General features: G+C 35.8%; 1 protein-coding gene across 1 annotated transcript; it reads left to right on the top strand.

Annotated features, from left to right (window-relative positions):
- Nucleotides 1-1783: 1783 nt before the first annotated feature.
- Nucleotides 1784-25504, top strand: LOC106615929 (putative mediator of RNA polymerase II transcription subunit 26). Its single transcript, XM_014232320.3, has 7 exons — nt 1784-2527; nt 19004-19097; nt 19467-19548; nt 19644-20756; nt 21130-21261; nt 21541-21618; nt 21805-25504. Exons 1-7 carry the CDS (start codon nt 2437-2439, stop codon nt 23443-23445), a joined length of 3231 nt encoding a protein of 1076 aa, XP_014087795.2. The 5' UTR covers nt 1784-2436; the 3' UTR covers nt 23446-25504.
- Nucleotides 25505-27798: the final 2294 nt, after the last annotated feature.

The raw sequence follows: 27798 nt of genomic DNA, 5'->3' as shown, positions 1-27798 counted from the left end.
TAGTCGATGCTGCTGCCGTCAGAAGGTACTGACTTTTCCATTCCTGTAGAAAATTTTCAATCTGAAACTAATCAGATAAACGGTACGCCTTTCAGACTTGATTTAATAATACTACTATGAAGACCCGGCAAGAAGTAGATAAACATATTTCTCGGAATGAAAATCATATTGCCAAATAGTAATTAAAAGCTCCAGATTACAGCACTAATTCATCTTTCGATTTGCTAATGAGTCATATCCCACTTCGTACGAGAGTAGAGCTGGGTCTACGTGGATATTTTTAAATAAATACAGATGCCTGGATTTGTCTCCAACCATAATTTGTAAAACCAACTCCGCTTTGCTCTCGGGCTTTAAAGCTTTACTATACACATAATAAACGATAATCTTTGAGTTAGACCAGCGATCACTAAAACTGCCTATTTTCCATATTTATAATAAGCTTAAGCACTTCAATTGAACTCAAAGAATCCATCCAGAATGAACGTAAAAATATAGAAGCTAATATTCTTGTACCGAAGTGATATTCTTCTAGTGCTGATAGAGTTAGGATGTAAATAATTCCACATTATCCTAAGTAAAATTCATTTAGAATGTTTTTTAAAAGGAAATGCCAACAAAACAAACTTTAACTGTATCTGTGTCTGTACCTTAGTTTTGAAGATTTTTTGATTAAATGAATCTGTTACACTGAAAATTTTAAGTAGTTTTCTACGATGGTTGCAAAGTTTTTATTATATTAGAATATTAACGCAATAAAGTTAACTCTATATATTTCATAAATCTTCAAAACGATTTCCAGGGGATGCTCCGAACAGTACCAACAAAATTTAAAATAAATCACAATAACTCAAAATAACACAAACTAACAAGCTTCGACTTTAAAGAAATAGAAGCGAAGCGAAACGGAATGGAAATGAAACCATGGTAAGCGCTGAGCGCGGTGCTGAGAGTGACACTATGACAAGAAGGCAAGAGACCAAGAAGTTGTTCAGACGCAGTCAAAGAAAACTGACACACAAACGCGATCGCGAAACTCAGCTGAGAGTGTGTGTGTGAACACGCGTGAAAGCATTTCTACGACCAAGACGAGTAGTCAGTACCAAGCGACGAGCAAGCGAAAGCCAACGAACAGAGAAAAGCAACAAAATACACAGGAGTAGAAGCTTGTGGCTGCTAGTAAGGTCGATAGAAGTAGCAGCAGCAACAGCAGCAACTCGGAACGAAGAAGCAGCAATGGTAACGGCCATAGCAGCAACAGCAGCAGCAGGCAGGCAGTGGAAATAGCAACAGCGAAATGGAAAAAAGTTTTGCGGCTTAGCGGTTTGGGGGATAAGCGTTGGTTTCACTTCAGCACGCCGCACAGACGTTCCCAGTTGCTCGACGTAGACATTACGCTTTTTCGAAAGACGCGGAGAACGTTCGATTCTTAAAAGTTTTTCAGATTTGTGTTGACTACAACATATTTATTCATTACTATTTCTATCTACTTTGACCGGATTAACAGTGGAGTACAATCGAAAGTGAGCATGCAGTTTTATACTTAGAAAACAAAATTCAGAATAAAGCAGAAAACACAAAAGAACCTGCCAGGAAACAGCTGTATTTGGATAACAGTTCTTCGAAATGTAAATCTGAAACTCTTTGTTATTAAACAGGTGTAAATAAACTATTAAAGATTGTGAGTTGACATACAAAGTGCGAACAGGACGTGATTTATGAAATACAAAGTTAAAAAAAAAACAATTAAAAATTCTTTTTTAAACTTTCACTCTTTAAAATTTTCTAAGGAAAATCAAAAAATGTCGCTGACTTGAGTTTCGTTGGCGTCAATCGCCTCCACCAGTGTAAATTGAAGAAAAGTAGAAATACTTAAAAGCTTTTAGAAATTTTGTGAGTTTATCTCTTACTAACACTCGTAAATGTCGTGTGAGAGCTCGCTGCAACATCACCTTCAACTCATACCAGCACCAAAACATCAGTGTAATGACAACAACAACAACAACATAAGCAAGTTAACGAAAAGTGAAAGTGTGAATTCTGTTGTGTGCTGAAATTTTCCAACTTTCAAAAAGCAAAAGAGCATTAATTATATATATGTATATGTATATTTATATATTTTATATATATTTTGACGAAACATAAAAAAAATCAAAAGATCTGTGTTTTATAAAATTTGGATATTTCGATAACAAAAACTCATCGTTAGAGCAACAAAAAATACAAATTTGAGTGGAAATTTTTGAAAGAAATTAACTAAGGTTTTTCATTAGAAAACAGACAATTGCGGCAAATTTAAGCCGCTCAACAGCCTCCAAGCTGGTTGTGGATTACTAACTTTGCAACAAGCACATACATACAAACAAATCTACTCACATACTCGCTGTTTTTTTTCGAAAGCAATCATTGCACCAAAATTCACAGCAAACAGTATCCATGGATATGGCCGCCAACGAAATCATGGCTGCCAATGAGATTATGGCGCCCAATGTCAATGCCAATTGCCAATATTCGACGCGATACTGCTGTAAGTAGACACATATCTAAACACATATAGACAAATGTTTAAAGCACTGAAATACTTAAATTTCGAATAAAGCTTTTCTCGGGTCCTTAAAAACAATTAATAAAAGGTAAAATATAATCTAGGAATTCTTACGCATTAATGCATTTTTCGTAAGCTGTCTTACGCGATACGTAAGACAAATTTGATTTGAAAAATTTAATATACTCTTTTACAAAACGTCAATAACCACTTAATGAGTGTTCACAAAATTAACATATATATTTTAATTTACATCATATGGTATTTACACTTGTACTGAACTTGTCCATTCTTAAGTTCGCTATCTGATCAGGCATTTAAAATAAGTAGAGTTGAAATTAAAGAGGCTAATAGTCATACAAAGTGGGACCGTTATCCGTCGTGCTCATGTCATAATGGAGTGTAATGTGTAATGCAATTTATGCATGTGACGAGAAATGAAAGCCAACCAACGAGTCTAGCACAGCAACTACTCGAATGCATCGGACAGACTGCCGTGGCGTCCACCCAGCAGGTACAGCTGAAATGTACTCGAACAGTGCAACAGCCACCCTGTCTTGCTTTGACTTTCCAGGAGAGTTTTCGTTGGTACTTAGTTGCCAGCGGTGTCGTTTGTTTTATGGATACAACAACAACAAATGAACGTACTATTGTAGATGCTGACTGTATGTTTGCGTAGGTACGTTTGTGCTTATGACTAAGCTGCAACAAGTCGAGTTGGCAGGCGTTTTCTCTTTGCAGCAGCTAAAGAAGCGGCTAAAAGCTCAGCCCCACAACTGTTGATGAAGAAAAAACACAAAAACACCATTAGCATTGACTAAATTCGGTGCGGTGCAGATGGATGCTGACCTCCGAAGCAAGTTTATCATTCATGTGATAGTTTGTTATTTTCGTTACATTTTTCTATTTATTTTGAAACTTGTTTATAATTTTTGAAGATTTCACTACTCACAGTTTGATTGGGGTGAAATATCTGCTCAGGTGGAATAGCTGCAACTTGCAAGTAACAAACGGTTCGCAGAGTGTCCGATGGGCTAAAAGACACGGTTGCAGCAAAATTGTGGGCAATTTTTTCCATTGGCCTTGCCTTTTATGACCATTTTATTTTATTAACTGCTCTTTTACTATTTCTAGTAATTATAATTCTGCAAAAATAGAAATTAATATGAGTTTTAACAGTGAAATTCTTCTCATGTCAGTAAAATACTCTTTTAAAAAACTTTTCGACTTGCTTCAATTATAAATTCATATATTTTTGGAAATAATAAAATGAAACATTTTATTTGAAAATTGCGGGGAATTGATTGCAACCTAGTTACATTCAATAAAAAAGGTCAATCAGGTAGAACACCCTTTTTACACATACATATACAACCTTTGCGTGTGTGTGAGAAGTCTGTTGCTCTCGAACTGCTTTACACAACTGATTTCTGATGAACGAACATCAACTGTTTTTTCTTTGAAATCCACTTTATATGCTTGGAGACCGAAACAAAAACGAAGAAAGCAAGAGAAGCTCTTACCAAGCTGGGAGTTTGTAGTATCTTTTTGTCTACTTCTTCTTCTCCATCTAGATGATGTTGTTAATACAATGCGCATGCGCAGCAGTAAAGGCATATAAAAATACTTATAGCCATATATATTTGTTGTACTTTTACATCACACACACATAAATATGGAATATACTTTTATATATGTATACATATAAAAGTACGCGCACCTTTGGGGAACGGACGGTTGAGATGCGTATACAAGACACTTTACTTACTTCTTTGTGGCCACCGACACCACCAGAAAATTGTGGGAATAATATGTATATATCATATATACATATTGAAATTGAATTTCTTTCCGCGAGCAAAGGGACGGTTCAAGCAAAACCTAGTTCGAAACGAACCTGTGGCAATTTGCTTTAGGTTTGGAGAAAAGTCATGATTTCTACACATTTCTTTAATTATTAAAAACATATACTCTCTTTTATTACTTGAGTTTTGCATAGATAATCTTTGCCAAAGAGAAGCTTTACGCTAAACCTTCGAGTTTCGCTATTACTTGCTTGTGTACATGTATCTGTGAATTAATGTTTGAGTACTCGTTTTTTTCTTTAATTTTATTCATTTCACTTCTACGTTTCTTTAACTCTTTCAGTTTCTTTCTATGCTTCTGCATGAGCAATGAGCGACACGAATATTAATAGGTGAAAGTTGTTGCCAACTAAGGCAGCGCTGCTGCTGCTGCTGTAAGTGTTGTTATTTTAGTTATTGTTGGCGTTGTTCGATGTTCTTTGTGTGCTTTACATAAGCAACAGCTGCTGGTGCGCTTTCTGCTCCAATACACATGTTTCTTTCTATAAAAAGGTGCTTGCGTTTTAGCCAATGCCTTAAAATAAAAAAAAAAAATGTTTGTTTGTATGTGTAAATTTTATAACTCTTATTTTCGTGTAATTGGTATTTTAGTTCGTGAGAAAGACTGAAATTCAGTATTTAGCTATAATTTTGTTTAAAAAAACATCGTTAATTTAACCCAAAGAACAAAATTTCTTTTATTTTATTCAGACTGTTTTATTCAATCTCAATTTGAAATAAGAAATATTATTAAATTTTTTATTAAATTAAAGTATTTAAAACGCATAAAATTATAAAATAAATGCTTTCTCTTTGATCTTTATTTTAAAGAGGTGGGAACACGGCAAATAAAATGAGTATTTCTTTTTAATTGAGAAAGTTCAATCGCTTCTCACAGCGATATATTAAGTTTCTATGTTTTTCTTTATTATTTCACTTTGTTATACGCTTTTCTTATACCAAAATAAGGGATAAACATAAATAATCCTCTCATAGAGTTCAAAATTAGAAAATCATTATCTGAACTACATTTTTTATAAATATATACTTGTAGTATATATAAAAGTAATAAATATATCTAGAAAGCCCGGCAGTCTGCAATGAGATTTCCTACTGGGCGCTTCAAATACACAGACGTGGGATTTTGTCCAGTATACATTCATTGATGGATTAAGGCACGAAAATATTTGCTTTTATTGCTATTGCAAAATCTCAAACATGCGTATATTCACATAAAACTATAACTCTTTTGTGATGAGTCATTTCTGCTAATTAAAATGTGTACTATTGAAATTTCAGTTTTATTCGCTAGCGCTGTAGCGATAACGCAGTGATATTTCCAGGGAATTTTCGGCGCAGAATCGCACATTCATGCATACATGTGTACAGGCAATGTTTCAGGTGAAGCTGCAATAAATCTGCTCAGTCTATCTCACGTACTTTTAAGTATATATATAAATGTATGTGAGTCAACGCTGAGCAGTGGACAACTTGAACGCACAAGAAAGACCTGGAGTTTTTCGTTTTACAGCCAAAGTATTTTATACAAAATACTAAGCAATCAAAATTCGCAAATTCTGCTTACTTCACCTCGTATGTAATTATTTCATATTTACTTCTTTTTATTAGAAGATGAGTTGGTAAAAGCTGCTGCGAATGCAATGAAGCTTTTATGCGCAGCTTTCTTTGCGCGATTAACATGCTTGCATTGTATTAGTAAGGCCATGCATATTTAAATACATGTGTATGTATATGTGAGTGTGTAAAAGCAAATTAAACGCTGGCGAAAAAGGCATTGAACTTTCAAGGCCTGGCGCACGGCTCCGAAATGAGATGAACAACAACTAAATATTACAGCAACCGCATCGACAACATCCACAACAACAGCAATAATAGAGCATAGCTAAACGGTATAAAAAGCGCTTACAAAAATTTGAGACAATAGCAACAACAACAACTCGTGCGGTAGTTATGCAATTACCCTTGTAGCTTTATATGAATAGTTCAGCGTCTTTTTGTGGCTTCTGTCACCGCTCCTTCCTCCGCTACTACCACGATTTATTTTTTATTTTTTTAATGAAACACTTTAAAAGGAAAATAAATCAATAAAGGCAAATGGGGCATATACTGATATATATAGATACATAGAATGCGGGACAAACACAAATGAGAAGTGACTGTAAAACGCTGATTTTAACTTATTTGCTGGCATGCAGGGTCAATAGATACGTTTCGCCATTTTTCTTATTTCTATGTCGGTTACGCAATATCGAATGTGCTGAATGCGGTTGTATTTCTCCTTCTGTTTCCCTGAATTCCATTGCGTAAATGCTGCGCGGAAAATGCGCTTGCGCAGCCAAATTTTGACACCAACACAAGACGGTCGTAAATAGTGTACGAATACCGTGTATATATGTATGTATTTAGTTCAAAGTGATCAGCAACTCAATACTCTAGATGATAATTTCTGCGTATATTTCTTTTAAAACTCGCCAAATTTGAGTTGTCTCTGCAATTGAAAGTTATCTTTATTATTTTCCGTATTCACTAAAACAAAAACAACACACCACAAAGTTGTCAAAAACAAGTGATGCAATTACTTTCGGTTATGTAACGGTACAAGGTGAAATAATTGTAAACAAATGATGAATGAAAAGAGACGCGCAAACACGAACGTAGAGGAACAACACAACGCTGACTAAACCGATCTAAATGCATATAACACACACCTACTCATATAGTATTCTGTGCTTATGTAAGAAATAATAAAATATACTGTCATACGCAAGCGTTCACTGGAATTGCATAATGCGTATGCACGAAACTTATTTCTTTGTCAGTTTCATATAATTTCTACACCTAAAAGCCCTGTAGAAACATATAGCACTACAGGACAAGGTATATCGGGATTCATATGACAGTTGCTATATCGTTTTTACGGTGCCTAGGACTTATTCAAAGGGATATTGGATATCCTTCGAAATAGTTGCGCTAGTAATTCTTAATATTTCTACTACATTTTTTTAAATTTTTTTAACAGCATTCTGAATTCGATGCAATGAAAGTGAATTTGAAAACACTCAGAAAAGCATTTCGTGCAGCATGGTATATTTCTAGGATTTTTCTTTGGCCTCACTATTTCTTAAGCAAACTTCGAGATTTTAATATTTTACAAGAGCGTTCGCTATTTTTAATACAACAACCTCAGCACGAGAGTTACACAAATTTGCTAGAGCCAAGTGCAGCGGCTGTGTGAGGTAAAAATCCAAATCCGCAAGTACTTGGAATCAGACGCTATTAAGGAGTATGTGTAGAAACCCAACGCACTTGAAGTCACAGATACAACAAAATGTGGGCGATGCAGAGAAATAACCACAGAAAATTCCCGTAAAAACCTGCAGTTATGTATGTATGTAAAACAATAAATAAGTACACAAGTGCTACGTCTACCCAAGTAAATGTATGAGTATTCGTATGTATGATGTATGTGTAAGCAGAAGGCAGAAATAACTGTAGTCTCAATTAAGCACACTCACTTGAAAGCCTACATACATATATACATGCACACAGGCATAAACAGTATTTGGCGTATATGTATGTATGTCTTTATGACTCTGCGCTGTGTATTATTAAAGTGAAAGTTATGCTGGCTCTGTCTACACGTCGCACACAAATAGCAACAAACAATGCCAACAACAACCATCATTATTTGATTTTGTTATTTTATTTGCTGGTCTTTTTCAGTGTGCTATGCTCGTCTGTTTTTGGTTGTGTTCGCATGCGTTGATAAGAATTTTAATTCCGTTTTAACGATGTGCGCGGGTTCGCAGCTTAAGTCTTTCGTTAACAGCCATGACTATAGCAAATACTTATACACTTACATGTATGTATATGTCCATATGTCTGTGAGCAGCTGAGTGGCATGATTGTTGGTGGTAAATGAATATGCGTGTTGGCTGGTGTTTTCGGTAGCGACTGGTCTTCCTCATATTTCTGCAGGCGCTGCTGTCGTCGCTGCTGCTAAATTTTAGTTGTTTTTTTACTGCGTTCGTTGTAATCAGCCTTATTCTGCTTGTACATGCTTCTGTGTATATTTTTTATTGTTAGCAAATAAAAGTGAGCGTGATTTTCGGGCTCATTCCCGTTGGCTTACTTGGCTAACTTTTCTTTTTGACAACAAGAACAACAACAGCAATGACAGCAGCATTAATACACAACTTGGCTTTTTACACTCGCCATTTCAGTGTTGTTTACTTATTTTAAATTTGTAACGAAATCGATTAGATTTCTCCTTTTTTCTATTAGTGAGATATTCTCTTTTAAGTTTTAGTTACAAAAAATTTCATTTACTTATGTATATTATTGCTCCAAGCATTATCCTCGGCAGTATAGAACTGAGTATTTATGCAAAAATGTATGTGGCCTTTATGCTTTATTAATTTCCAGCGTTAAATAAAGGTTTAAAATAAACTATGTCCTGATTGGCAACATGTTTCTCATTTCAATTAACGGATATTATCGGTTATTGATAATATTTGCAAGGCAAAAACAAACACAATTAAACTGATTTTCGGTGCTCTTGCAACAATAAATCTTTACATGCTAAGAAAACAGTTATGTTGGGGCTTAAATTCTTTAATAACTTGATGATTTATTCTTTTGCAAATTGTGTAAAATTAAATATAAAAGTGAGATAGTAAATATCTTAATAGAAAAGACTGCAGGAACATGATTGGAGCGCGTCAAGCTCTGTCATCCTGAAGGATGACTACTTCCCATGAACTACGTAACGGCACTCCATCCATGTTCAAATCTCTCACATTATCGAAGTCAAAAAGTATTGACGCCTTCTTAAACGTCCCACGGTTCTAGATATATGATTTATTGGCAATTTGATATTTTTTAATTTGTAAAATATCATATAGTATGTTTTATATACAAGTCTTTACAAATGTATGTATTATCTTCCCCGCTTAGATAAGTATAAACAAGGCAATAATAGTGTAAAACGAATTTCAAATACGACAAGCATAAATTTCTAACAAAGCAAATACAGTGAAGTGCTTAACATTCCCAAAATTTTCAATCAGAGTGGTTTTCACAGTTATCTACACTTTAGTCAATCAACTCAAATGGTCAGTTAGATATTTGCCATTAAAATGAAGCAACCAATAATCCATGTTTATATGTATAATATATATGTATGTATTTTCATTTACTAATGTGATGTGGCATGTGCTTATGCGTATGCTAGTGTTAGTGTTGTTGAAGTGAACGACTTTCGTTGGTTATGTAAAAGTGCGTTGCTCTTTGAAGCTGAGGTTGCGAAGTTAGCTGAACTACGACGAAACCTTTTTAATTACACATAATGAATTATAAACTCTTTATTTTTCTCTTTGAATTTTTCATTCGTTATGAGGTCTGCATAAATGTATTCTGTTTTGTTTTACATACAAATTGGCAATCAGCAGTTGGATGCTTTTGTTACTTCAGCGGGTTGGAGCTAATAAAAATGAATGTCTAACTTTATTGTGATTTGAATTTTGTTCATTGGTAAGAAATGTTGTATCATTTCTGAATTACAAGAGGATTTATATCTCAGCTGTTTTCATCAAATATTGTATTAATGGGTTTTACTCAAGGTGGTTCATAGCAAAACGAATTTGTTTTTATAGGAATCTGTGTAACCAAATCAAATTTTGGAGGGACTTTTCCATGCATTTAATTTCATTACTGTCCTGATTGCTTTTCTATAACACTTTTTAATATTGTTTTCATTTTAATCAACGGGTTACTCATACGCATCGTTCGACAAGAATTTACCAGTATTTTCTAGGTGCGATATTATCAACAAACTGAGGTATTTTACAATGAAATATGACTAATCGGTTCCATGGCAGAGAGTAATACTCCAGTGATCTGCTTAAGAAAATGTATCAAAATGTTGTTATCATATCTATATCTCAACAACTGAGGGATAAATAAACGGACATGGCTAAATCGACTCAACTCGTCACGCTAATCAATCTTTATATAATATATATATACATTATAGGACCTCCGACGTTTCCTTCTGAGCGTTACAAATTTGGTGGCAAACCTAATAAGCCTTGTGCAGGGTGTAAAAGCAAGAAATACATCAAGGCAAACAAATGAAAGTAAAAAAATGCACAAAGTAAACTTGAGGCGACGATGGCAAGCTTAGTGCAAACGAATTGGTAAGAGTTCATGAACCTCAAGTGAAAAAATGACACCACAACAACTACACGAATGCACAAAACAGCATTAAGCCGCTGAAAAGTATTGTAAATTCCAGTGAAAAACTAATCAAAAACACTTCTCGACACAAAAAATATGGTGTAAAACCCGCTTCAGCATGAGTAATTGAACGGGCAACACAAAAATCAAAACAAAAACAAAAACTATGTAAATAAAATTAGCGACCGTTAGGCTGGTAGGCGAAGAGACGAACAATCACACCCAATGACAGATCGGCCGCTTGGCACTTAGACATACGAACCAGTGCTATGCAGCGCTTTTCAAGCATTTCAGACAAGTTCACCAATGCAAAGCAAGACTAAGAGCAGAGCAGCAGCAACAACAAATACAAAGGCAACAAGCGACGTCTATAATCTAGCAATCAACAATCATAGTCAATCGCTCGCACTCGCAAATACAATGGTTACCACCGCGGTGAGTAAAAATATATGAAAAATTGTTAGATGCTGAGGGAAAACCAAAACAACAAAATTAGAAAAACCAACATAGAAAACAAGTAGAAAAACTTGTATGCTTCAGTGCAAAAGCTCAATGCTTTTCACTGACGTTGAATGGACTTTTCGAAGCTGCGGTCGCATGTGCTGGCAGTAGTTGTTAATGGCTTCTTCTTGAAATTTTTATCTGTACGAATATGTTGCTGGGGAATTGCCAGCAGCAACATAATAGCTTCAAGCCGTACATTCAACTACCTCAGCTGCCATTAAAAAGAAAATAGAAAATGGAAAAAAGAAAAAAAGAAAAAATTTCAATGCAAAAAAGCCAAATGCAAATCATATTCATTTTATAAAGTGCAGAATCGGCAGCGAAAATATTAATAAATGTATGTGCGTAGAGGCATATACGAGTAGCCCCTAAGAGCAACGGAAAAACTGCGACTGCGTGCGTCCACTTCAACCAATAACATTTATTTATACTTACGCCTCTGCGCTTGCTAGTGAAATAATAGACCTTTCGCCGGCCATTTCACTTTACACAGCCGTTGGGCCTTTCCTTCTTGTAGCTGGCATATATTTACTCTCGCAGCAATATCAAGTTTCGTGCGGAATTTCTTGTCATCCACAATCGCTCGTTGCTGTCAGCTAAATGCTTTGTTGTTGTCGCTGTAGTCGATATTATCTTTCTCCCGGTACTTGACGCTACAAGTTTCTAAACGAGGAAGGCGGCTTCATCGGCAAGTAGAAATTCGAGGCGCTAGTTATCAGCACTCTCGTACATTCATAACTTCTTTTGCTGCGTTTATTATCGCTGCTGTCGCTCTCATTTACTCCACGTACGGTTGCCTGTATCATACTCTTGCCATTTGTATTAACACTTCTATAGCAGCATTATGTGTAGAGATAAAAACAATACCAAAAATATGAAAAATCAGCTTTTACTACATTTACTACAACAACTACATCTGTGAAAAGCAGCCACGTTGTCGAGCAATCAAATACTGGCTCTAATATATGTATAACCACAGGCATTGGGAGAAAGTAAAAACAAGAATGTACCATAATAGCGAACGATGTTGGGACTTGACTACTAACAAGTTGGTGACAAACTAGTAGCATTGCTCTCTGTTGGAAAAATATTGTATAATATTTCGGAAAATAATAAATATATACTCGTACGTATTAAGAGTTAGATTTCCAATAGTGCCAGTTGAGCTTTGCTATCCAGAAGTAGTATAAATTAACAACACTTTTTCACACTAAAAATGGAATGGAACCAATTTTCACAGGCCTTCCATCCTGACACTAACTTTTTCTTATATTTTTTAAATTGATATTTTATTTCTTAGTCTGGCTAAAAGTTAAAGCATTGCAAGACTGTAATTCAAACGCAAAAGCTTCAACATTTGAGTCAAAGAACGATTGAAGAAAAAATAGGTCTTTGGTAAAAGTATGCAATATTCAAATTAGTTTCAAAATTTGGGAGATAATCGAGTGCTTCCATGATATATACTACCACAGGATCCCTGATAGCTTTTAATCACTTCCTCATGGCTAATGTTTGCGATTTCTCTATGGTATTTACATATAATGACAATTAAAAGTAAATCGTTTGACTATTATTATTTTATGGAAAGACAATTCACTATTTTATAGTCAACTATTAACTATTACTATTTCTATTAACTTGTAAATACTCCAAAAAAAATTTTACCAATAAGTAGACAATAGCATTCGGCCGTTGAAATGCCTCATTCAAAACATGTTAAAATTTCTTTTACTGCCCCTAGTAAAAAAGTCGATTTGCCGTTGTAGCAAATAATTCAGCGTACGATGACTTCAACCGTTAAAAGTTAGAAATATTTGCTGCTTACATTTAGCAAAGGCCTAAAGCGAATATCAGAGTGGACTATATCTCGAATATATATTTATGTATGTACATATACGAGGTGTGTTCAAAGGAAAAGGTGAATTTTGAATTTTTTTGAAAAGTACTTGTTTATTCATCAATATTTATTTCGTCCCCTTCAAAGTAATCCTCCTCGGATATAATACACTCGAAGTACTTCTGGAATACGCTTATCGGTATGACCATCAGCTCTTTCTTCGATCTCAATAATTGTGGCAAAACGCTTTCCTTTGAAAAAGTCCAGTACGGTGGTTCAGGCATGATTACGGTTTTGTTTTTGGCCAAAAAATCACGAATAAGCATTGGTGTGTGAGCTGGAGCATTAGCGTGATGCAGAATCCACGATTTGTTTTTTCACAATTCCGATCGTTTGAACCGTATTGCTTAGCGCTAACGTTGCATATCCTCCTTGAACTAACTGTACGACCTTTTAACAGGAACTCATAATGCACAACACCATTGTAATCAAAGAAAACAGTGAGCAAAACTTTCACGTTTGATCGAACTTGGCGTGCCTTTTTCTATCTTCGCTCATCTGGCAGCTTCCATTGTGATGATTGGGCCTTGGTTTCGACATCATAACCTTATCCTCACGTTTCGTCACCAGTTATGACCCGTTTGAGCAAACCCGGACCGTTGTTGACATCATTCAACAACTCCTGAGCGGTACTTATGCGACATTGCTTTCGCTCAAAATTTAGCAAATATTGGTCGAAAATTGAAGAGCACACAAAAATGTGACCTTTTCTGTTGTCAGAAACAAACTACTAATCGAATGCAAACACATGATAAAGATATGTGTCCGATTATAACAAAAACAAAAAATCGATAAACGAATGTGCACAGCCCGCGAAAAATTAAAATTCACCTTTTCCTCTAAATACACCTCGTATATACGTATTAGTGTTTGAATAGATTTCTTTTCCGGACGTACAATGTCGATAAAAGTAAAATAATGTTGCACCAAATATATGTTATGAACCATCTCACCAATATGTCGAAACTACCAACATGTTCTATTCACATTTGAATACCTTTTGTATACAAACATTTAAGAAGCTGCAGGTACTTAAACCCTGGTCAGCAACGCTCAACGGATTAATGAGATATTAACCCACTTTTGTAATCGTCTGTACAAAAGATAACTAAAGTAAAAGTCTAAGACATTCAGCATCTAGTCTGATTCTAAGGTGCTAAGTGTATAGGGCTGGGCGATAGTTGCATCTATTCAAGCAGGTAACTGCAAAGAAGAAAGACAACAAAGCCAAAGTCAATTCGAACACCAAACAATACATATGAGCACTATGTATGTATGTATGTAAGTAGAGGGGGAAATGAAAAACTGAATGGTCAACGCAACGCAAAAGCGAATCACAGTGAACTTAAAGAACATGTGTGTATGTATGTGGTGGCTACTGCAGGGTATATAGCATATATAACATAATAGCTCTTTCCTTGCCAGTCGCAATTTGAAGAAGAATAAAACAGAAGTAGTGGAAATGCACTCCTATTTGACTTAACAAATTATCTACACTTCTTGTACTTGATGTGAGCTAACTTAAAATAAATGTGCAGACATTTATTCTCAATATTTCTGAAAACCTCTACTACAAAACTTTATCGCAAGCATTTTTAATTGCTTCAAAAATAGAAAGGCGCCAAAGAATGTTAAAAGCAAGTCAGGCGAATTCAGAAAGCACGTTTTTGCTGTAGCATAATCAAAAAGCTGATGGGTGTGTGTGTGGACAAAAAAATGTATACAGAAACAAATATGAAGCATTTTTTATATAAAATGTAAACAAAGCGGCACGAGAACACAAAAACCGGCACATAAAAACATGTACAATAACAACTAATACAAAGAACAACAGCACAGCAGTCACGCTAAAAGCGAATTTCACGAAGCCGACTAAGCTCTGTAGAGGACGCTAAATGAAGAGTGAGCGCGATGCAAAACAAAAGAATTACGCCACGAACTTCCCCAGCACTGCGATGAGAAGTGAGAATATTGAAGAAAAAGTTGCGCACAAGAAGAATACTACTTTCAACACTTGCAATGCAGTGAGCGACCGAACAACCACAACAAAAATGAAGCAAGTAAAAGCGACTACAACAACAAAAAAACGGGTATGTGAATGCACAGTGTGGAGATAGCGATTGCTGTGAGATCGGCGACAGTGACGTTGTAGAATGTAGCTACCAATGTAGGTCAAAAGAGAAACTAACGGCGCTGATGCACGCATGAATGCCGGCGATTGTGCTGGCTGCCTGGTTGACGGTCTGGCTGGTTGACTTGCTGGTATGGGTGCGCAAGCAAACTTGCTAACTGCTGGAAAAGCTATGACTTTTGTTATTATTTTTAGACAATATTGCCGTTGATACTTATTGGTGTATATAGATTTAGAAGTGTGTATGTTAGACTGAGAAAATATTTTTAGCTTTTCTTTTGTTGGAGAAAACCAACATTCATTACAATTCGTACAAGAGAAAGAAGTACAAGTTCGATTGAAGCACGATATGTAAGAAAAATACATATTATATATTTAGTTTCAAAAAATGTCTGCAATAAAAGGGTATAAAAAGATCAGTTCCCACAGCAGCTACATATTATAGTTGTACGCGAGATTGTACATTTCCCCGCCGTACGATTTCAATAAATAGCAGATTCTTGAAGAGAAAAGGACGTGTACAAATGACAGATTAACTAGTTCTGTAAGACTAGTTCACGTATATATATCCAGACGGACAGACTGATATGACAAAATCTACTCAGCTTGTCACGCTGATAATTTTTATACTCTCGCAACCTGTTGCTACAGAGTATAATAGTTTTGTTCACCTAACGGTTGTTTGTATCACCTAAAACTAATCGAGTTAGATATAGGGCTATATATATATAAATGATCAGGATGAAGAGACGAGTTGAAATCCGGGTGACTGTCTGTCCGTCCGTCCGTGCAAGCTCTAACTTGAGTAAAAATTGAGATATCTTTATGAAACTTGGTAGACATGTTTCATGGTACCGTGAGACGGTTGGTATTGCAGATGGGCGTAATCGGACCACTGCCACGCCCACAAAACGCCATTAATCAAAAACAAATAACTTGCCATAACTAAGCTCCGCAATAAGATACAAGACTGTTATTTGGTACACAGGATCACATTAGGGAGGGGCATCTGCAGTTAAAACTTTTTTTTAAAAAGTGGGCGTGGTCCCGCCTCTAATAGGTTTAATGTGCATATCTCCGCTTATGCTATAATAACAAAATTCACTAGAAGCAAATGTTTTTAGCACTTCTATTGACGGTGTGAAAATAGTTGAAATCGGGTGGCAACTCTGCCCACTCCCCATATAACGGTACTGTTAAAAACTACTAAAAGCGCGATAAATCAAGCACTAAACACGCCAGAGACATTAAATTTTATCTCTGAGATGGTATAAATTGGCTTTATAGGAACCGCGTTCAAAATTAGACAGTGGGCGTAGCACAGCCCACTTTTAGGTGAAAACCCATATCTTGAGATCTGCTCAACCGATTTGCATAACGTTCTTCTCATGTTTCTATGTCATAGTGCGAAAATGGGCGAAATCGGACTACAACCACGCTTACTTCCCATGTAACACCATTTTCAATTCCATCTGATTCTTTCACTTTCCACTATGCAAATCAGGTAACAATGATTATATCGGGGTAAAACTTTGCGTGAATAATGCAATTAAAGTATGCCACCTTGCGGCCAAAAATTGTCTAAATCGAACCAAAACTGTTCAAGCCTCTAAGTACTAAATATGTGGGCCCCAGTGCCTATAGTTGACCTTCTACCGAAAATATCAGTCAATCCACAAAGAAATCTCAAACGAGTATACCATTTGACTTTGCGAGAGTATAAAATGTTCGGTTACATCCGAACTTAGCCCTTCCTTACTTGTTATAAATACTTTATAGGCTTTCCGACGTTTCCTTATGAATGTTACGAACTTCATCGCAAACTTAATACACGCACGGGTTATAAAAATAGTACTTAATTAATATCATAACTTTAAACATGTGTATATACATACATCTTTATATATATATATATATATATATATATATATATATGACAAACATAATGGCGCTAGGAAACCATATATCTTAAAAAATGTCCTTACATATGTGTATTTTTTCTTAATCAAAACTTAATATCCCTGAGGCCACTAAATGCATGAAATAGATTTATAACCTCCGGCTCTTAGGTGATATGTGATATCACCTAACAGTTTCATAGCAACAGTTCGGTGCATTGCCGCTTATTTCAGCTGAGTTACACTTACCGCAACTCAGTCTAGTTCATTTCACTTCGTTTCAGTTTGGTTCGCTCATCCATGTTACGCTTTCTACCATTTGATCGGATATACTCGTATAATAAACAACAGCAGAACTACCAACTTGAAAACAAAGAAATCTATTATTATGTTTTTTAATTGATTTTTCTTCTTACTTAGGTGTTTTCTTTGCTTGGCTTTTGATGTGCTTGCCGTTAATTTCTTCTTTCCTTTATGCTTTCTTAATTTCCAAATTCATCTAGCTTGCCATTTACATCAATTCATTTATGTTTCGAACTAAACTTCAAACAAAAGCAAAAACTGTTGTGGCTTTAAGCTTTCGCATAGATCCGGTATTGCGAAACGAATTCAATTTTACATTTTAAATTCCTTTGGCAAAGAGTCGAAATACAATCTTCTGCCGAAAGTTGCACACAGGTTCATGTTTAATGTGAATGTGTAAGCATGCATAAATATACAAGATGCCCGTTAGCTCATGTATATATATATATTATATATATACACACTCATGTATATATATATATATATACACATGCTCATACAAAGGATGTAATGGTAGCATGCTGTTTTCAATATATAAGCATACAACAAATAATACCCACACTGGTTTATATATATGTGTAAGCATAATGTTTGTATGTGTGAGGCATAAAAAGAATTCAGAAACTCCGCACTGAATATACATATGTACACGTATGGAAGTCGCATTCACGCACTCATACACATGAGTTTTATATGCGCACGCCAAATTTGTGAACTTACTTAATATGTATGTATGAGGAGAAAACTTACTACTCGCTCGCTCCGAAGAAAGACATGGCACTCAAAGCCGCAGCGCTGAACAGGTAAGAAAGCTACGCGCACACACACAAACAATACATATGTGTGTGCGTATGTACGGTCGAGTTGGGTTTATGCACCAAACAATTTCCAACGTCATGAGCGAAAGTGAAATCTGCTAATGAATTCTTCAACGTTGAATAGTTTTCGGTAATTACCACAAACCAGTCCAATCAACAACACAAATCGACTTTAAGTTCCAGTCAAATTGAAAGTGAAGATATACCCATGGAATAACGAATAACAATAAAATTTAAAAATTTATTAATGACAAAAGGCGCACTAAGGTTTTGCAGCATATGTGGCAGTGTATGTATATATATAAAGTTCCGGCCAATAACTATCACTTTCTTTAGATTATCTTCTGGCTATGAAACTATGTATGTATGCCCACAAAGCTCTTTAATAGCATAATTATAATCATGTTGCTGTACAAGCATAAGGAGTAACTAATTGCTGAGCCTCTGCTATTCTTCAGGCTACTTTTTATATCATATATTTTTATATTAAAATATAATGGCCAAGGAGAATGGCGAATGAATTTGAAGAGTTAATGTATTCATATAAAACCCATGATTTGCAGAATCTTATTGAAAAATCACTGCAAAAACTTTTCAATTAGAAGAGTAAGAAGAAGTGGTTCATTAAAGAGTGAATGCAATTCCAAATACAATTTATGTATAATATTAGTTATTGAAAATAATAATTCTCAACTTCTTTCAGAAACTTTATTATAATATTTTATTAAAATTCACGAACTGAATTCTTTCATATTTCTAAAAATTAGAATACCAATTGCTTATATTTATTTACTTTCCACCACAGGGGAAGCAGAAAAGGTCAAAACATTAATCAGATTACGTGCGGAACTCTCACCGCTATTCACAGGCAAACGGAATGCCTCCAAATATGCATGGGCGTAAGTAAAAAATAATTATATTGAAATTAGTACATTCAGAAGAGTTGTCATTTAAAAATTTACGTAGTTTTAAAATTTTGTTAGCAACGTTCAACATAAAATTATCACAGGTTTCCCTAATAATTTTCAAATAAGGGTATACTACTGAGATTATCCACTTTTTGGAAGTATATATGTCATTACTTACATTATTACTTGTATATTAGCTTTTGTATTTTGAATTTTCCTATCAAATTAAACTACTTATGGTAAATATGGTTAGAGTCAAAGCATTTTTAAAGTTTTTTTTTCATATCTTAAAAGAATTTGTATCATCCCTCACTCATTCTATACTTTTCACTTTCTCCCTATCATACGTACCACTTCTAGGGTCGTCGAGCGCAAACTCAATGTCCCGCTGCCACTTTCGAAGATCATCAAAAAATGGAATAATCTACTGCAAGAATACAAAGTGAGTACCAGCTCCAATTAGCAGAGAATTTCACTCGAACACTTAAATTAATACACAATTTTCACTATTCCGTATCTGAATTTGCCTCACTTCAGGCCATTAAAATGTCCGAAGAGCCAAAGCGGCGCGAATGGCCTTTCTTCACACTGATGGATGTCTATTTCAGCGATCAGGTCAACGATCCTTCGTTACGTCTCTTTTCCTCTACCAAAACACTCCGCGAGACTATCGATGACAGCGTCTTCGAAGAGGACCCCATTATTGTATCCGCCATAGAGGCAGCTACTTCAGGCGCATACATGGACATTGATGAGCTGATACGCCGACAAAAAGAACGTGCCGAAAAGAAATATGCTTTGGGTGGCGGTGGCATTGGCGATTATAAATACGACATCAAACCGATGTTGCAGAACAGTAAATTTAACAGTAACGATACGCTAAAGCTATCGAAAAGCGTCGATGATTTGAGCATGCAACAGTACAAAATAAAAGACGAACTCATGCGGCAGCACGAACAGGAGCAACAGGAGAATATACTTAAGATCAAGCAGCACGCACGTCAACAACAGCAGCAGGCTCAGCAACAGGTACAGCGTGAGCGGGAGCGTGAACGGCAGCGTGAACAACAAGCTACGCAACAGCAACGTTACTTACATGCTTCGGCTGGACAACAACAGTTGCCGCCACCACCGTCGCCGCATGCAGTGCATCGCCTGCCACAGCAACAGACACCACCACCGGGACTGCAACATGCCTTGCAGCAGCAACATCAACATTTGTTGCATCAACATCAACAGCAACAACAGCAACACCAGCTTCTCCATCAACAACAGCAGCGTCAACAGCAATTACAACAGCAACAACAACAGCAGCAGCAGCAGCAGCAGCAACAACCACAGCAATTGTCACCATCGATTGTACTGCCACCGCCGCCCACACCACCCACCACAGCCCAACAGATACACATACAGACGGCCCAACACCAGGCCACTCAACAACAGTTGCACTTGCAACAACAACACAATCCGCAGCATCCACAGCAGCAGCAACAAGGGTACACCGATCCTAATACGATCGATCAGTACCTTCTCTCGTGGAATAACTTCCATGGCAATATGTGTCGCGGCTTCCACACGCTACAAAAGGACGAGAAGATGGTAGACGTAACGATCGCCGCGGGCGGGAAAATATTCAAAGCACACAAACTCGTAAGCATGCTATTGAACTGACACTCAATCCTTGGTGGAAACACGAAGGTCATGTACATTTTTTACAAATATTCAAGACTTGTATTTATATTATGTATATTTTTCACTCACTTTGAAACTCCCTAAACCTTTCATTTCACACTTTTTGGAAGAGTAGCAAAATAATAAACTCATATATCTGCCTCGGCCATTTTGACTCATTCAATCCAATTATTTCAAAACTTTACTAAGAGAATATTGTTGGAAATAACTTTTTTTAAATTACTATTTTCCAACATTGAAGAAAATTTAAAAAATGTAATATGCAATATTTTCTCATTTCAAATCATATGTTAATTTTCTCTTCTTATCGGCGCTATCTATATATTCTCAGGTACTATCCGTTTGCAGTCCATACTTTCAACAAATATTCCTTGAAAACCCATCCAGTCACCCTATACTTTTAATGGCTGATGTAGAAGCTCCTCACATGGCTGGTTTACTGGATTTTATGTACAGTGGACAGGTATGTTTATTGTAACAGTTTCGACCAAGTGCGCAGTAAACGGAACGACCTTTAATTGTTCCGTAATTTTTGGGGTCTTACGCCAGTTACTCTATAATTTGTTAAGTTTGAATTCATCCGGGAAAGTCTATAAATAAAGAAACAGTTATATGAAGAGAGCGATCAGCTCTAGTGGTGATTAAAAACATGAAATTGCAATAGTCCTTTGGACGGCTCGAGAGATTCCTACCTTAGTTGAATACTACAAGAGTATTGTGTTTTTTGAACGTTTAATTGCAGGTTAATGTAAAATATGAAGACCTTCCTGTTTTCCTGAAAGTAGCTGAAGCAATGAAGATCAAAGGACTGCACACCGAGGTAAATTCTATGAAGTGATAATTGAAAAAATTTGTCCGACAGCTGTCGCAAATATCATTAATGTGATCTCTAAGGGAAATATATTAAAAATTGTTTAATCATTAAAATTTAGTAGAAACCATTTTCTAAAACACATTTCCTTCCCATTACTTAACTTTATATTCCCTTCCAAATATTTTCATTCAGAAAAACATGAATGATGATAAGGAAAATGGCTCTTCACAAGATAGCGACTCTCTGGCAACACCAACTGGTTCTGGCACTCAATGTCACTTCGACCGTGCCACTCACAGCGTTAACATAACCGGTCACCCATATGTACAATCCCCAATACACCCGCAGCAACCGCCCCAACAGCCATCTGTACCACCGCCACCACAGTCAACCGCTCAGACAGCGCTTGAACATGGCATGAACGGCACGGGCGGACCACTTTCGCCATCGCCAGGGTTTACCAGCTTCCGTGATCACATCAAATCTAAGGCCAGCTTCGCGGAAACCTTTATGAAAAATCTAAGTCGCAATAACAACAATAACAGCAGCATTAATAATTACAATAATTTGAGCAACTCGTTGCCAGAGTCGACCGCAGTTACACGAAAGTCGGATAATTTCGCCATTCTACAAGCGAACAGCAAAAAGATCTTAGACACATCGAGGAAGCCACATAAATATCTCGCTAAACGGAAAATACTGATGCATTACAATGAGGAGCTGAATGAGAAGCGTAGAAAGGACATGGATTGCTACAGCATTGAGCCAGATGTTAACAGCAATTTAGATGTCACGCTCGTGGAAACTAACAACACGACATCGGAGACCTTAGGTTTAACACCAACAGTATCGGTCAGCGCTATAAGCAACAGCAGCAGCAATAACTACAAGATACGACTCATGGAGAAGCATCAGAATGATACGGCTGCTCAAGAAGCAGCTGCCGCCGCCACTGCCGCCAATACAGTCACATCAAAACACAACAACAATGACGACACAATCAATAACAACGAGTCACATACTACAAAGGAAACCACGCCCTTGGAAGAGGAATTCACAGAAGCATTAAATCTCGTGCAAAATTGTACCACAACCAGCAGCTCGTACGATGGTTCGAAGGCCACAACAGACTCGAGCGAGAAAACAAGTTTCAAGGAAAAAACGACCTCTACTAGCGCCGTTACCACGCTTGTGCCTTTAATTAACATCAAAGTGGAGCAGCCCGACTCGAGCTACAATATGGGAAATATGAACAATATGAGTAGTGGACTAAGCAGTGGAACTAGTAGCAGCGGCTGCAGCATTGGTGGACGCAGCAGTACGAGTACATCAGATGAGGATGAGCTGGAGCGCGAGCGTGAACGTGAACGAGAACTGGAACGTGCGTTAGTACGCGAGCGGGAGCATGAAAGTGAGCGCGAACGTGAACGAGAGCGCACACTTGAACGTGAACGTGAGAGGGAACGCAACCAATATCACGCTGATTATAATAAGGATGAAATGGAGACAGATCCCAATAATAACAACAGCAAGGACACCGCAAATTTGAATAAGAACGTTGCGCTCATACACGCAATTACACGTAATTTGGAACATCCTAAAAGCGACAACAACAATAATCACACGGAACTAGATTTAAGCAATACGCATTTAGGCAGTTTGGGACTGGTAGCCGGCATTACCGACAATGAGACTGTCAAGAATATAGCGACAGCTGAGATTTTGTGCGGCCTAAAGAGTAAAGTGTTCAAAATGGAGAAACTAGACGAGGATCGTGAGCGGGAACGTGAGAATTGTCGTAGCTTGAGTGAGATAAAAAATGCGGGTGATTGACAATTGAGGACGTTGATACGAAAAGCGCATTAAGCGGTGGGATAATGCAGTCGTGTAAAAGCACAATAGAATGACGAAGAATCAAAAACCGGCGGAAAGAAGACATACACATTTTATTGAAGGGATTAACAGATTTCGAAAACCTTCGGTAAGACACCGTTTCGACTTGCAAGGTGTAGCTCAAGCGTCAGTTTTGTTGATATGTTGAAGTGCATTTGTTCATTATTTTTAATATTTTTGTTAATTGGTAGTTATTTATTTTTTACATACTCGTACAGACATACTTACAGGTATGCGTTCATACAATGTTTTCTCCATTAATTTAATAAGTACGCATGAGTAGGTAGATTAAGGTACAACTAATAAGTTTATGTTATGTTAGATAAAACTTAGATTTAAGCAGCGGAAATGTTGATAAATAAAAATATGGGAATTTACAATAAGGGAATGAACAGAGCTGACAGACATTGACAAATTATATATTTCCCTGCGTTCGTACTCAAATGTCAGAGGAAACAACCAAGTCCTTTTGGTCATAAAAATTTATTAAAAGAATATCAGCGCAAGAAAATACACAATTATTCGAATATTCATTGATTTCGAACTTTGACCCTGAGAGAAAATAATTTTTGTTAAAAAGCTGAAAATCCATTTAAAAGTGTCAATATTGGCAGACAATTTTGCATATATTTTTTTCTCTTTTTGTATGATACTTGAAGGCAGAATTGCTGGTTAATAAACAAAGAGATAAAGTAAAACATTTAAATTAAAATGGAAATAGTAATTATTTTACTTTACCTGATCTACTCGTAAATTATGTGAAAATGTTAAATTAAATATTTTATATTACTTTGCTGCAGCTTAACTTGCCAGCTCTATTTTTAATACTTAATAATACATTTTATTGTTTAATACCAGGGAAACTTTTAAAACATTAAAGAACTATAGGAATTTTAAAGCCTATTTAATCCATAAAATCCTCAAAATATTAACAAGTACTAATTTAATACATTTAAATAATACAGTATAACTTATTATGTGTATGAATTTCACTTAAACCATTAAAATTGCTTACAAAACTGCATTAGGCAGTGCTAGCGGAGCTTATGTTATTATTTCAGGAAACTATACTCCGGTTTCACATAGTTTTTGTTTTTGAAATTTATTACAATAAAATATAGTTGTTTGGTAGATTAATAATCAATGTACTTTTTTGATGGCACTACTTTTCTTGCATTTTTATAATAATAATTAATATTTTTTCTTCTCATTTGCTATTTATTGTCTTACGTTATCAAACACAAATTAATTATTTTCTCGGTATATATTACCAAAATAAATGTAGATTTAATTATTTTTAATATTAATTCGCAAGTACTACATACATATTTACGTAAAAAATTTACATAAAAACAAAATTTCATAATTTAAAGCAAGCAAACATGCGATTAAGTATTTATATGTATATGTATCTAATGTATGTATAACCTCCATCCCACACGTATGTATTTATATTAGCATAGTAAAGTCTATACATACAGATACAAAATCATCGCATTTGAACTCACTGCATTCACCACATTGAATAAGATATGTAATACAATATAAAATTAAATTTCCGTCCGCTATAATACACCACAGTGCCTTTTAAGCTACAGTGGCTCACAACACAATCATTGTATGTCAAGTTAATGTTGGGCAGAATGTGCCGATCGGTTCTTAAATCGTGTCTTTGTAGTTACGTATTACTTGTATACCTTGTCATTATCGCATGTGGCTACACAATTTTTCTATTTATTCCTTGTTGTTATCTGTATTTATGTTATATAAAACAAGCAAACGTACATTCCAACATGCATTATTACTTACAAATGATGTACTCAATTCGTTCATAATAGGTTAATACACATCGTACAACACCTACATTCTTTGATGTAATCAAATTAAATAAATTACAAACAGTTTCAAAGTGTTAAAAAATACGTTTAAAAAATAGTGCGTAAGTTGATATTTATGAAAAAGAAAAATGATAAACAAATAAAGAATAAATCTTGTTTTATTTTCTCGTGTTTAAAATATTTATTTAAAAATCATTAAAGTCAAGAACTCACACAACGCCTATCTCCTATGCGACTCCCATATAACATGCGATTTTCAAACTTCCGGTTGCACTATATCTACATATTGGGGGGGCGGGCAATGTGCCGTTATCTAGATAATTGCAATTTTTCAAAAGCAATTATTGTGCAAACATGCAAATTACACACTTAAGTGGGCGCCTTCGTTCTAAAAAATCCAAATTCTACTTGGTGCTGGTTAGCGATGCCAAAAGCAAAATGCTGCGCTGAAATACACAAAATTAGCGCCATCTATCGGAGTCCCTTCCAAAAATACTTTATTGAAGATCCCTACCATCGTGGGAAAGCGAACATATTTATGTATATTACACCACGACCATTACACCAACAACTTGCTGAGACACTCAGCAACGCGGCGAAAACCATCTTTGACGCTGCGATAGTTTGAACAGGGTGTGTTTTCAATATTTATGCCCATGTGTGCGTTGATGTGTGTTACTGCATGCATAGACACAAACAATCGAACATTTGACATTTGGCGGGTCAACAGCAGGATAACAGCTAGAAAATACACCACAACAAGTACACTCATTTAGGAGCAGGACATGCGCATTCGCCGAGCTATTGGCAGACTGCTTGAAATATGTTTTATTCACTCAAATACTGAGCTCGCTGCCTGACTGGCAATGATGTATTTGCTTGACATTTCATTATTTCGCGTTTCGTTTGAATGTGTCGAACATTTTGTATACAAACCAAAACTAAAATAATGAACGAAAGTCACAAGCAGCATGAAGGTGAAAACGGATTAGCCAAGGCAACAGTAATACAAGTACATAGAACGATATTGCAATCCCTGCCCAAAAAAATAATGAAACAAGCCGTTGTAGTGAAAAATCGAAACACAAACATACACTTTGAGAGCGGAGAGCAATGAAAAAAGGCGAAGAACTAGCAGCAGTCGTGAAAAAACCGGTTAATAAATAAGTCTCGCATTTAAGAAAAATAAAATAAGTGTTTACAACAGAAAAAAGTTGAAAATTAAATAAAATTGTTAAAACGTTTGCGAGAGCATTAAAGCTAAAGTGTGAGACGCGGAAATTTGTGGTGAAGCGAGAGCCTGCGGAAAAAATATGTACATTACAAATTAGCTCCCGGATCAAAGGCATCATTTTTGTAATTTTTTATATGTACCTATTTATGTGATACACAAATTGCGAAATGCTTTAAGGTTTGGGCTAGATCATACTAGGAACAACATATATACATACATACATACTCAAAAAAAAGTTTTGAAAATTAGAAAATAATATTAAGTAGAAATTTCAAGTAAATTAAATTACACAAATAATGTATGAAGATGTAGTTTTTCAAAGGCATTGCAAGGCAGCAACGACATTCGCTACTCTTACGTTTACACACACAGATGTGATACCGAACGGGAATACTTGGCAGCTGCTCCTTAAAGTACCTAAATACATAAATAACACAAATGTATGAAGGCCTTTTGTGAATGTATGGTGTAAGCGAAGGCGCACAAAAGTACATCAAAAGTTGGTGGGACTGCGCTGCCCATATCCCGGATACCAATCTACGAACATACATGCATGCATGCATATGTATGTATGTAGATCCGAAATGTCTTATAAGTATGTCGTGTCAGGGATACAGAAATAAGGCGCTATTTGCGCGCGCGTGAGTATGAGGGAAGCATTTAGGGAGCGGCAGTTCAAACATTTCTGAAACCAAATTGAAATGGACGTGAGGAAAATATACATGACAAGGCATCGAAAAGAACTATATATCACGACAATACTAGATTATAGTATGAAAAAACAAAATGGTAAATGAAATTAAATAAAGTGAAAATTATCAAAGAAAACTGGACTCGTAGTCCAAATAAATTAATCTGCAGCGAGTGAGAGTCTTCCTTTTTTCTTTCATATGCTGCGGCTGCTTAGCAAAACAACCCCGTCTACAGCGGCAGTAAACAAATTTTATACAAGAGTAATAAGTTACAACAACAAAATAATGCAAACAGTAAAAGAAAAGTGTGTATAAGGCGTGCAAAGAGTATAGGAGTACGTGTGAAAGACATTTAAAAAGTTGTAATTATAAAGAAATTAAACACAATTATAAACCGACGAAATATAAAAAATAATGTAACCTTACTCCGAGAGTTATATGTACGTCTGCAATTGGGCTTATGGGTTGTCGTTCGATTTCGTTGCAAAATAACAAAAAAAAAAATTCAAATCTTGCATTTATGACTAAT

This window comes from Bactrocera oleae, chromosome 2, assembly GCF_042242935.1.
Source record: "Bactrocera oleae isolate idBacOlea1 chromosome 2, idBacOlea1, whole genome shotgun sequence".
Lineage (NCBI taxonomy): Eukaryota > Metazoa > Arthropoda > Insecta > Diptera > Tephritidae > Bactrocera > Bactrocera oleae.
Note: the sequence above shows the minus strand (reverse complement) of the source record. Positions and strands in the feature narration are given on the sequence as shown.

Coding starts and splice junctions, on each gene's coding strand:
- LOC106615929 (XM_014232320.3), top strand. CDS start 2,437: ATGGATATGGCCGCCAACGAAATCATGGCTGCCAATGAGATTATGGCG. Junction 2,528..19,003: donor ATATTCGACGCGATACTGCT/GTAAGTAGACAC, acceptor TTTCCACCACAG/GGGAAGCAGAAAAGGTCAAA. Junction 19,549..19,643: donor ATCTACTGCAAGAATACAAA/GTGAGTACCAGC, acceptor GCCTCACTTCAG/GCCATTAAAATGTCCGAAGA.